The sequence below is a fragment of the Pelmatolapia mariae genome, unplaced genomic scaffold, assembly GCF_036321145.2.
Source record: "Pelmatolapia mariae isolate MD_Pm_ZW unplaced genomic scaffold, Pm_UMD_F_2 NODE_ptg000560l+_length_28191_cov_1, whole genome shotgun sequence".
NCBI lineage: Eukaryota > Metazoa > Chordata > Actinopteri > Cichliformes > Cichlidae > Pelmatolapia > Pelmatolapia mariae.
In genome coordinates this window covers 1,618-14,249 of record NW_027052244.1, presented here as the reverse complement: position 1 = coordinate 14,249, position 12,632 = coordinate 1,618, and the positions used below count along the sequence as shown (strand labels likewise).

The 12,632-nt window shown below is 39.8% G+C and overlaps 1 protein-coding gene across 2 annotated transcripts; it reads left to right on the top strand.

Moving 5' to 3' along the window:
* The first annotated feature begins 356 nt into the window (after nucleotides 1-356).
* LOC134623329 (gastrula zinc finger protein XlCGF57.1-like) lies at nucleotides 357-9,830 on the top strand. 2 transcript variants are annotated; one of them, XM_063468474.1, is made up of 4 exons: nucleotides 357-429; nucleotides 3,312-3,417; nucleotides 7,294-8,562; nucleotides 8,836-9,830. In XM_063468474.1, exons 2-4 carry the CDS (start codon nucleotides 3,400-3,402, stop codon nucleotides 9,523-9,525), a joined length of 1,977 nt encoding a protein of 658 aa, XP_063324544.1. In that variant the 5' UTR covers nucleotides 357-429; nucleotides 3,312-3,399; the 3' UTR covers nucleotides 9,526-9,830. The 2 variants fall into 2 exon arrangements, with proteins under 2 accessions (XP_063324544.1, XP_063324543.1); XM_063468473.1 differs by having other exon boundaries at nucleotides 8,833-9,830.
* The last annotated feature ends 2,802 nt before the right edge of the window (nucleotides 9,831-12,632 follow it).

Sequence of the window (12,632 nt, the reverse complement as noted above, 5' to 3'; positions counted from 1 at the left end):
TGAATACTTTTAGCTAAATTTTCTATCCATAAATGTAGGTTTATTAATAAAACATAATATTTCTGCCCTTTTACAAGAATATGGAATTGTACATACCATCAATATCAGACTCAACCAACAAAAAGCCTCTCATAACAATATATATATGTTGATTTTTTCACGTACTCATATAATTATTTTTTTCCCCTGATTTTGTATGTTCATGTTGTGTTCTTTTGTAAACTTCATCTGTTTGTTTGTTGTATACTCATTGTGTGTTCAATAAAGTTCAATAAAAAAGTACGTTCTAAATGAAGCTTCACACGTCACTGATCATGTGACTCTGGCAAAACGAATCAAGCCTCGACGCAGTGCTTCGTGTTGATCTTTTTGACACACGCACCGGAGCGTCAGCTTCAAGCGGACCATCACTACCTCACGCATCTAAAGGTAAGTGCCAAGGTAACTTTGAACTGAGTTCAGTCAGTCTTGAGTTTATCAAAGTTTTCTGAATGAAGTTTTCTGCTGCTCTCTGTGAGAAAAGACCGTTAAAAGCGAGCCTCTCCAGAGTGTAGCAAAACAGGAAACCACAGCTGGGTGTGTGTAAGTGTGCAAACGAATAGATTAGAAGTGCAAGTGAGCCACGAGTATAGAAAGGTCAAGTTTCGTGAGTTGTTATTCTCAACACTGTTCACGCGCTCAACGCTCTACACATACTTGCATCACACGCGCGCTCTCAAGCATCAGTATTGTACAATTCTGGGCGTCACGTGAGGTGCAGGTGTTACCATATAATGGAAATCTCCATGGTTCTGTAGCAGTGGTTCTTAAATGTTTCACAATGAGTTAGAGAGGAGAGGGCAGGGCGGCGGGGGATCCTCTGGCTGGCTGGAGCAGCATCTAATAACCAACTCGCAAAATAAAACAAAAAAACAAAACAAACACGAAAACACCAGACATTATGATACAGACTTATAATTTACACCGATGTTTTTCGAAATTCTATATACACGAAAAGTAAGCGCGAGAGCCCTCGGTGCGCCTGCTCGCTGCTGAAGTCAAAGTAAACTTTATTGTCATCTCCGCTACATACAGTCCAGGATATAGAGAGACGAGACGACGAGGCTGCAGTTACAGCAGTGCAAGTAACCCGCTGAAAGGGGAGGGGGGCCTGCTGCTTCCAAATAGAGCACATTTCATTCATAATGTTGTAAAAACAAGCTCATTATTTATTCACGATCTGAATCCTGGGTTGTGTGAAATCCCAGAAAAACACCTTAGACAAAGTGAATCTGTGAACTAAGGTGTAGGTCTATTAGTTTAAGTTGTGGTGATCCTCAAGTTGGGGGATTTGTGTTCATGCTGGAGTGCAAAATTAAAACCAATAGAAGATGGACAAGAAAAGTTCAAAGTCATCAGGTGCTCAGTTTAGAAAAAAGAGAAAAGAAGAGGAGAAATGAGCAAAAGATACAGATAAGCAGATGTGTCATTGGATAATGGCAGGTCATCCTGAAACAATCAGACTAAACTCCAAACAATACATTATGTTACAGATTTTAATATTAATTAGTCATTGTTAATTGTTGATTTGTCCTGTTCTCATTGTATGACGAATTATGATGGCTGTTTGGTAGCTGTTTGCATACTATGCACACTCTCTCTCTTCATGTGTCTGTGTTTCTCTGATGAATTTCGACAACAGTTTTATGTTAATGTACAATCCTTAATATGTTTTACTTTCTATTTTGTCTGATTTTGTGTCTTGCAAATAAACCTTTAAAATAAATTAAATTTTATTATGTATGTATTTTTGGCCTACATCAGTAAGAAATGCCAAATTATATACACAAAGTTATAGAAATCACCACTCCCGTTATTCATGATGATTTCAATAACATCACATAATAACATGTAACATTACATCCTGTAAACATAGTCTGCCTGTGTCTTTTCTCTGGAAATGAACATTTTCAGGCAATATAGGTAATACATCAACATGGCTGCCATGTCTAAGTTAGGAATATTTATAATGTCATTTCCAAAACTTGCACATGATCTGCAATTTGTAGCAGATCTACTGACTGTCACAGAGCAGCTGGAGCAGTCTCAAATGGAGGTCAGTCCACTGCTGCCACCTGTGGCCAAGTGCCATAGCCTACTACTAGATTAACTCGTGACACATCTGCACCTGCTGCTATGACCACACTGAGTAGAGTGTGAGTGGCTACACTTACACTGGTGCATTCAAATCTACCCACAAACATATTGAAAGATGCAATGGCAGCAATGTGGATTGTCAAGACTCAACCCAATCATTAAGCAAAGAGAGCAGGGATCACTTGTTTCTGTTTATTATACAGCCAGATTTACTTGTGACACACATGTGCAGCTGGCTTTATCACCTATTTTGAATTTGTTTCAAGCACAATACATGTAAGAGCCAATTAAAGGTTACTTTTATTGGTACTGGTAAAATGATTAGAGGAGAAATATACATGTTTGATGTTAAGAATATAATTTCCAGTTAATTTCAGAATACTGTTTTGTTAAAGGTAGAAGAATATAGAAGTGCGACATTCTAATGCGCTTTTTAGTATTTTGGGCTTCTGGCACACTGTAGTTACGTAGTTGGGGAGTCAGATAAGCTGGAAGCAACACAGTTTTTTGACCGAGTCTTGCCATGTAAATTCAAAGTTTCAATAAATATCCTTTTTGCAAGAAAAGAAAATGGACTTGCTCGCGTTTCAAATGCATGTTGCCGGACTGACTCCTAAAGGTGGGACAGAAGAGTGAAATAGAGACGGAGTGCCGCCACTACAATACATTGTAACTTTCAGTGTTTTCCGGTCTTCCAAAAGAAGAAAAAAAACCTTCAACTACATGACATGCAATTGTGTAATTGTTTTCACCTTATCATACACTTGAAGTTTTACAAATCACCACTCCTTTTGTTAATATCATTTCAGTCTCAGACAATCTAGTTTTTCTTACAGAGATTGAATGCACCTTCTGCGGATGGCAGTACCACACAGTGTGCGTGGACTTCCCCTGTACAGAAGGCAACTACAAATGTTGTGAATGCTAAATAAACAGAAACAAATTATCCCTGTTGTCTTTGCTTAATGATTGGTTTAGTCTTGACCATCTACATTGCTGCCATTGCATCTTTCAATGCCAGCCATGCCAGATATCAGTGCTCAAACCTTCTGTGTTTGTTTCCAATAAGTTGCCCATCTCGGGAAACAAAAATGTGTTCTTTTACTTGTCAGATGAACATATGAGACACTTTGACTGCAGTGTGGAGCCTAACAAAGATCTGTTTTGTGTCCCAGCTGATCAGCAGGAGGAGAAGAGTCTGACGGAGCAGCAGAGGAACATTTTCAGCTACTTGGACTCAGCTCAGCCACTACAGAGAAAACAATGAGCTCAACACAGAAGGTGACAGACAGAGCAGGGCGATATGACCAAAAATATTTATCACAATATACTAGGGCTGCACGATTTTGCATAAAATGAGAATCACGATTTTTTTGCTTAGAATTGAGATCACGATTAACTCACGATTTTCTTTTCTAGTATAAATATTTATTGCGCTTATTTAATGCACATCAACTTCGTAACAGTTGAGACTGAACATAAAAACAATAAATAAACATAAAAACAACAAATGTCTCACATTTTGTCGTTGCTGCTTGAAATTCCGTCTCCACCGTTGCTCGACACTGCGTGTATAGAGCAGGAAGTGCAACAATAGAAAAATAGCTGCAGGACGGCACTGTGTAGCGTTTGTCTAGGGTGTTGATCATTTTCCTAAATCCCTCATTTTGCACAGTGTTGATGGGAGCCATATCTTTGGTCAGGTGATAAGTAATAGCCTTCGTAATTTCTTTGTGCCTGCGGGAGTTCGACGTGTATAGGGAAGCGCTGTATAAGGTTCCCGTTATTGATGTTTGGGTGGATGACCGGGACGGATTTTCTCCTGTCACTTTCTCGTCATCCCTGACGTGCTCTCCGTTGTTTTTTCCCTGCCAATTTTAGCAGCCAGCTTCTGTATCACCTGGTATAAGGCTCCGCCCTTGTCATTTGTTGAGCAGGAAGAGTGAGCGCTTGTTTTCATGCAGCTTACGTCCCGGATCAAAATGCGGTACAATCGTCGTCATCTTTTTTTTTTTTTCTTTTTTTTGAATCGTTGTCATTTGGAAATGAGATCGCACATAAGTATGAATCGAGATCGCGATTTTCTAACAATTAATCGTGCAGCCCTACAATATACATTTGAAAATTTGCGATAACAATATAACTGACGATATAATTGACACTAGACAAAATACTTTACAACTCCACAACCTATCAATGTATTTTCACTTAAAAAAGCAGCTGTTTTATATGTGCATTAAAGTTATATAAACATTTAACAGTGCAAATGCAAATTCCTTGCTGACAGTTTAACTAAAAGGCATTTCCAGTGGAAATTAGAAAACTTAAAAAGAGGTTATACAGTCATGGCCAAAAGTTTTGAGAATTGCATAAATATTGGAAACTGGAAAAGTTTTTATAATAGCAATTTGCATACACTCCAGAATGTTATGAAGAGTGATCAGATGAATTGCATCGTCCTTCTTTGCCATGAAAATTAACTTAATCCCAAAAAAGCCTTATCACTGCATTTCATTGCTGTCATCAAAGGACCTGCTGAGACCATTTCAGTAATCGTCTTCTTAACTCAGGTGAGAATGTTGACGAGCACAAAGCTGGAGATCATCATGGCTGCAATGTTCCCTCTAAGCTGCGCACGTGCGCAATTGCGCACTGTTGGCACGGTCTCTGCGCAGAGAAAATTCTTCGTTGCGCACACAAAAAAAATTCTAACCTGAATTGAAATTAAAGTAAATATGTGCCGACACCGGTGTTTTAGCTAGCAAAGCGGCGTGGCTGATGAGGAGTGAAGCCACGTTAATGACAACGTGTACAACCATTGGAGATGTGAGCAGGACAGACGGAACAACTGAGGGAAAAAGTGTGGACTTTATACCAGTTTTTAAATTGTGTTGATAGGCCACGTAAAACCAGAGTTATGATACAAATATATGCAATGTTTGGTTTTCTTCCTGAATACTATCGTTGTTTATATTTACTGTAACGGTAAAAACGGCGTTTTTATAAGGAAAACGCGCGAAAGCGCTCTCCGCCTGTGAGCAAAAACAAAACCAAAAACCCCGCCCTTTCCCATTGGTCGAAAAATGTACCATGTCGACCAATCAAAACATGGCATCTAGTTGTTAAGAAACGGGAGGAAGTTTTAGGAGTGACGGCGGTGCTTTGAGATGTGAGAGATTTGCGACATTTATCGCAAATCTTGTGTAGTTAGTGTGTAGTGTAGTCAATAGTTTTGTTGTGTGTGTCAGAACAATGAGGCGACTGCTGAATGTTACAGGTGTTACAGGAGTGATACATCTCCTGTTGTCAGGCCTGCAGGTATCAGGCTGTTGTTCTTCTTTATCTCATAGTGGACAGAAATTATTTTTGGAGTGGCACAAATAATTTGTGTGGCATCAGATTTGATGCAGAACAGCTGATTGTTCTGTAAATAGTTTGAAATGTTTATTTAAAAAAAACGCATTGGCTGCATTTTGAGGTAAACAGCTGCAAAAAAACTTTGTTTGCATAATTCAGTAACTTTTTTGAAGAAGTAACTATATAATTAATTGCCCAACATTGGTCATTATATCCTGTATTTTACAGACAGAGAGTTACAGGACTCTCTCCCAGACCACAGACTCATAATACAAGTCAGAGCTGTTTAAAAAAAAAAAAAAAAAAAAATAGTGTTAACATACTACACAGGTCATGAACAAGATTTTGTTTTACATTTTCATTGTAAGTGGGCTAAAGCAGTTAATTAAAGGTAGTCTAACATAAATGTAAATGCTGTCATTTTATTATTTTAATAAACCATGTAACTTGGATGGATTCGATGCTGGCGTGACCACAGTGCACACGTCTGATGTCGCTCACCGTGGTCCAAAGGACCGCTCAGGGAAAAAAATTAGAGGGAACATTGCATGGCTGTATCCCAATTCAGGGTCTGCAGCTTTAAAGTACGCAGCCTCAACGGTGCTCAAGGGCCGCATACTCAAATACCGCTAAGGCCGGAAGTGCGAGGCTTGTAGGCTTGTGAAATGAGACGGTCTAGCCTCCGTTGCACTGCCCAGGTTGCCTAGCAACCATGGTACTAACAGCTGGAAACATTTCATACAGCTTTGTTTGACAGAAATGAAGGAGAACATATTTTGTTCATTTGTTTCTACATGAGCTCTGTGTGATTTAATAAGTATCTGAGGCTGAGACCACAGGACTGTAAAACATGATTGTTGGCCTTCATTTCTGTACTGAACAGTCATTTAAGATTAGTTAGTAAAAAAATATTAGCTAATGTTGTTCATGAGACTAAAGTCATATCACTTTGGTAATGTAAATATAATGTGGCCAATATTATAGTTATTATATTTTATCACTTCACTCAAAGAAAAGTATCTTTGACAGTGTATATACAGATGTATTATATATAAGAGACAAATATTGTTCATCTAATATGTTGGCATTACTAAATTTGGCTCAATGCTTACATATATGTATAAAAAAAAATGTACGAGCTGTGAAAACTGTTTCTGATAGAATGAAGAGTACACTGATATATGAAATATTCCTTTATTGGGTGAGAAAATCAGACCATGTCATAACTGCTTTAAGTCATACAGAATAGATATCAGAGCCTTAAACAGGCTGACTTCTGCTAAATGGGTCAAACTGGGCAGAAAGTATACAAACACATAACATCCTTATAGAATATGATGTAACACTATAGATCAACTTACCTCAGAATATATAAAGCATATAAACAATTACAGCAATATGATGCAACAAACACAGCAGTACTACTAATCCAAAATACTCAAAGCTTCATAGAACTGAAACAAACATTTATTTTTAGCTCCATTCTGCTGCTGATACATACTTTAGGTTTCTGAATATTAAACTTGTAGCTGCCTTTCATAGTGTGTAACTTGAAGGCCCTGAGTACTTTCTCCCACACTGAAAACACTGGAATAATAACATTATTTGAACATTACCTAATAAGACTGATTCAGGACAGACAATTACTACCAGCAGGTGGGGATAAGAGACCTTTAAGGTGTTTGGTGCCACACTCCACCTTCAGGTTTAAAACTAGTGTTAATGGAGGGAGTTTGAAGGTTCAGGTGTTCCACGACTGCATTTCACTCACTGCCTCTGTTTGTATCTCTGTCACTGCAGGACCAACATGGAGCAAGAAGTCAGCGCTCTCAGGAGGCCGACAAACCTCACAGAAGAAAGGGAGAGAAAACACACACCTGTGACGAGTGTGGGAAGGGTTTTACTGGTAAGGGTTTACTAAAACAGCATCAGGTCATCCACACTGGAGAGAGACCGTTCAGCTGTGACTTGTGTGGAAAGTCTTTTTCCTGGAAGGGTCACCTAAAACAACACCAACTCGTCCACAGTGGAGTTAAAGCGTACACCTGTGACGAGTGTGGGAAGGGTTTTACTGTGAAGGCGTCACTAAAACAGCATCAGGTCATCCACACTGGAGAGAGGCCGTTCAGATGTGACTTGTGTGGAAAGTCTTTTTCCTGGAAGCATTCCCTAAAAGAACACCAACTCATCCACAGTAGAGTTAAAGCGTACACCTGTGAGGAGTGTGGGAAGGGTTTTAATTTGAAGGCTAACCTAAAAAAGCATCAGATCATCCACACTGGAGAGAGGCCGTTCAGCTGTGACTTGTGTGGAAAGTCTTTTTTCTGGAAGGGTTCCCTAAAACGACACCAACTTATCCACAGTGGAGTTAAAGTGTACACCTGCGACGAGTGTGGGAAGGGTTTTACTGTGAAGGCTTCACTAAAACAGCATCAGGTCATCCACACTGGAGAGAGGCCGTTCAGCTGTGACTTGTGTGGAAAGTCTTTTTTCTGGAAGGGTTCCCTAAAACAACACCAACTCATCCACAATGGAGTTAAAGTGTACACCTGCGACGAGTGTGGGAAGGGTTTTACTTTGAAGGCTAACCTAAAACAGCATCAGGTCATCCACACTGGAGAGAGACCGTTCAGATGTGACTTGTGTGGAAAGTCTTTTTCCTTCAAGGGTTACCTAAAAACACACCAACTCATCCACAGTGGAGTTAAAGCGTACAGCTGTGATCAGTGTGGCAGAGCTTTTACTCACAGTAGCCACTTAGAGAGGCATCTAGTTACCCACTCTGGAATTAAGGCATACAGCTGTGACATCTGTGGAAAAACTTTCAGCCAGAGAGGAAGCCGAAATGTACACCTACGCATTCACACCAGACATGATGTGTACTGCTGTGAACAGTGTGGCAAATACTTTGCTACACACGCACAGTTACAACTACACATGTTTAACCACACTGAGGGACGACCTTATAAATGTGACCTGTGTGAGAAGACTTTTAAATCTCCACATTACCTGAGACGACACCAACAGATCCACACCAGAAAGAGACTCTACAAGTGCAGTTACTGTGAGGTATGTATTTATATTGTTATCATGTTAGCAATTCTAGTGCATAGAAAAGCAGCTCTGAGTGATTATTCAGATTTTCATTTCAGTTATGATTTTAGTATTACTGTAGTATTATGGTGGTAGTATTATAGTTATTGCAGCCCAGTAAACTGAGTGTGTTAACTGAAACATAAAATGTAATTGGACGTCTGCAGAGATGCTCTTTATTTCAGGTGATGTTCAGGATAAAAGTGTTTAAAGCCTGACTTACACTGTCTTTGTGTCTTTGTTTAGAAGCAGAGCGACACAGAAGGATCCAGTTCTCAACCCTGTCATCACCGTGGTGGTGGGAAAGAGTTTCATTGTGACCTCTGTGGAAAAACTGTCAGTTGCCAAGCCACCCTAAAAACACATCAACGTAGACACAGTGGAGAGAAACTGAAATACTGCAAAGAATGTGGGAGAAGCTTCACCAGATCATATCACTTAAAGAAACATGAACTGATTCACAGTGGGGTCAAAAAGCACCTCTGTGATCAGTGTGGGTCATCCTTCACCACTGCAGGTGACCTTAAAACCCACAAACGAGTCCACACAGGAGAGAAACCATACAAGTGCAGACACTGTGACAAAAGCTTCTCACAATCAGGTCATCGTATCAAGCATGAACGTACACACATGGAAGGAAACTACAGCTGTGACCAGTGTGACAAGAGCTTCAGGATTCTCAGTTCATACTCTGAACACAAACGATCCCACGTTACTAATAAACTGTTTCACTGTTACCAATGTGCCAAAACATTCACTTCATTGTCTGCTCTGTGCAAACATCAGAGTGATCACTCAGGGCTGAAACCACTCACATCACTGGATCACAGTGAATCTGAAGAGACAGAAAGATCCTCTGGTTTCAGAGTCAGACTCAAAAAGCTTGAGATCAGGCTCCACAGAGTTCAGATAGAATCATTTAAACTTGTGTTGAACTGAACTGGTTGCTGGGCTGAACTTCTACATAATACAGATGCACATGGGATCTTATTTTCTGTTGTTTTACTGAGTCAGTTTTGTCCTTTTTTCTCTCTCCTGGTTTTGCTCGTCTGTAAATAAGGGCTCGGGATCTAATGGTAAATAATGTTTTGTGTCCTTGTACACATCATACAGCTCAGCTGTTCCACAGACGTCAGGTTTACACAGTGGGATGGTTTGTAAGAACGCAGCTCTCCTGTGGATAAATCCTTACTCTTAGCCTCAGGACCTCACACAGTCCCAGCAGGTTTGGTCAGAAGATTTATCCCTTATACCAAAACGTCACAGAGTCTCCTTTGCTGTGCAGACCTGCACTTACAATGTTTTAATTAGTTTAGCAGATTCAGTGTCTCCATGATCGAATCTGCTGTTTTTGTCCTGCTGTTGGTAGAAAGCTGGTTAATACTGAAATGAACTGGATGCATGAATCTCTGAATGTAAATTGGTGCACTATTAATAGATCACTCTGGAATGGTGTCATCACCCTAATTTGCCCACTTAGTAAATCTCATTCATGGCCAAGAAATTGAAATAAATCTTGTTTCCCTGCTGGATAGTGATCCACGCTAACTCTGCTCCTCCTTCCTGTTTAGGATTTCTGTGGCTGAAGTAAAATTCCCTCCATCCATCACTTATCCCAGCTAAGCCAAAGTAAAATAAAGTTTTGCTCATCTTAAAAAAGCATTACAATAATGGGCATTACCAATGCAAACTGAATAATACAGAAGATGAAAGAATAGACTTTGATCAGTTAATAAAGCTCATGATCTTGATTATTGTGGCTGCTACACAGACACTTCTGGGTCACTTCTCTCAGTTAGGAACCTTCCTCACCAAAACTGACTGTTGGACCACACCCCTGGTTTCATGAGAAATTGTTTCAGCCATGATTTCTCTTCCTGTATTTCAGAGTAAAGACTGAAGTGACAAATGGAAACATGTTTAAAAAACACAATGTGAGAGAGACGTTGAGGTCCTTAGAAATTACCCTGGGTTTTTCTGTCACCCTGCTAGATGTTACACACCACGTTATTGGACTGATTTCTACTGCTGGACTACTCCTGGGGAGAGTAACAATACTCTTACTAATTAGCTCCCTTTCACACCTTTGGGGATATTTATTTTTGTGCTTGCAGCACTGTGAGCCAGAACAGCGAGAGAAAAATCTGCAACAGCAACGAGCTGAATGCTTAAGTGAATCCCAGCAGCTGCACATGTGCTACGCTGATTTAGAGGATATCTTTGCTCTGGATTTATATTAATACTTTTTCATTTCTATAGGATTCTTCTTGCATCTAAACAAAGATGATTCAATTTGATAAATTTTGAAGGCTCTTTGTGCTCTGGTGTAAATGAGACATAATATTTGCTCTTGGTTTGGTTTTCCTGTACAGAACCTTGCAGTACAACAGAAACCTAAAAACATTGTTTGTAGTTGTTATTCTTAGTTGTTCTGCTGCCTAAATACCACAGGGTCTAATTATGAAGTTACTGAGCGGCAAATACTTTATGACCTGCTTAAGTTCGAGATCACGGCGTCTGTAGAGTAGCTGGAACATAATGAAGTCTACAAGGTTAAAGTTTTCTCTTCTCTGATTGTTCTCTCTGAAAGAAGGTTTGCCAATTATCTATGAAGCCCACATCATTTCTGGGACACCACTCAGACAGCCAGTACCTTAAGGAGAACATGTGGCAAAACATCACTCCTGGTCTGTATCCCAATTCAGGGTCTGCATTTCCCTGAATTCTAAGGATGTGGCGGTGTAGACTTAGTGGCCCAATATATCCCAGATTGCATAGCATGGCGGTGGCTGTGGACAATTTTGATGAAAAAAAAAAACGGTGGAAGCGGAGCGGCCAAAGAGTAAACGTTTAAAAGTAAGTACTGATATGATGTCTCAACAGGACCTGGACAAACTAGTCCATGCATTCATTTTTAGTAGGCTTGATTACTGTAACAGCATCTTTAAAGGTCTACCTAAAAAAAAAAAAATCAGTCAGACAACTACAGCTCATTCAGAACTCTGCTGCTCGAGTCCTCACTAAGACCAAAAAAGACCAAAAAAGTTGACCACATCAGTCCAGCTCTGAGGTCTTTACACTGGCTGCCTGTCCGTTCAGTTCTGATGATGGTCTATAAAGCTCTGAATGGTTTAGGACCAAAATACATCAGTGACCTCCTGACCCAGTATGAACCTTCCAGATCCCTCAGCTCATCTGGATCCTGTTTTTTATCAGTTCCCAGAGTCAGAACCAGACACGGAGAAGCTGCATTCAGCTTTTATGCTCCATATCTGGAACAAACTCCCAGAAAGCCTCAGATCAGCTGAAACACTCAGTTTATTTAAATCCAGTTTGAAGACTAACCTGTCCTCAGCTGTTCAGCAAGTCTTGCCAAAGTAGGATGTTCTCCTCAGTGCTTCATGTTCCCACGCAGATTTCAGCTGATGATGATGACAAATAGACCCGCCAGTTCATCATCATCATCGGTGACGAACGAATGTTTTCGTAATCTTTGAGAAAGTTTATGAAATTCAGGAAATCTGCGTGTTTTGGTTCGTCATCACAGTCAGAAGATGACAGATGACCATGAATGGTGGTGGTTTTACCTGTTGAAAGTTTAGATTTTGTGGCCTAAGTTGGACATGAGCCATATTTGTTTGAGTTTTTTTAGATTCAGACCTTTTTTTCAGTGTTGATTGACTGATTGAAGAGGAAAACACGTGGGAGTGCATCATGTGAGGGCAGATAACTTTATTTGTTTATAATATTGTGACACTTGTCTTTCTAAGGTGGCTGCAGATGATGTATACCTCAGATTGTTAGTAGCAAGGACAGGCGACTTGTTTGCATGTGTGAACTGATCACACCAATCACACATTTTCACATATTATATTGTTACTTTTGTTTGCTGTTTGCTGTTTATTCCTGATGTCTTTACAAAGTTTTTTTTAAACTCCTGCACAGTTGGCACCGTGTACCTGTAATTTTGTTTTACATGTACAATGACAATAAATTCTGTTCAATTCTATCAGATGAGGCAGAAAGCTCTTAAAGCACAGATGTGG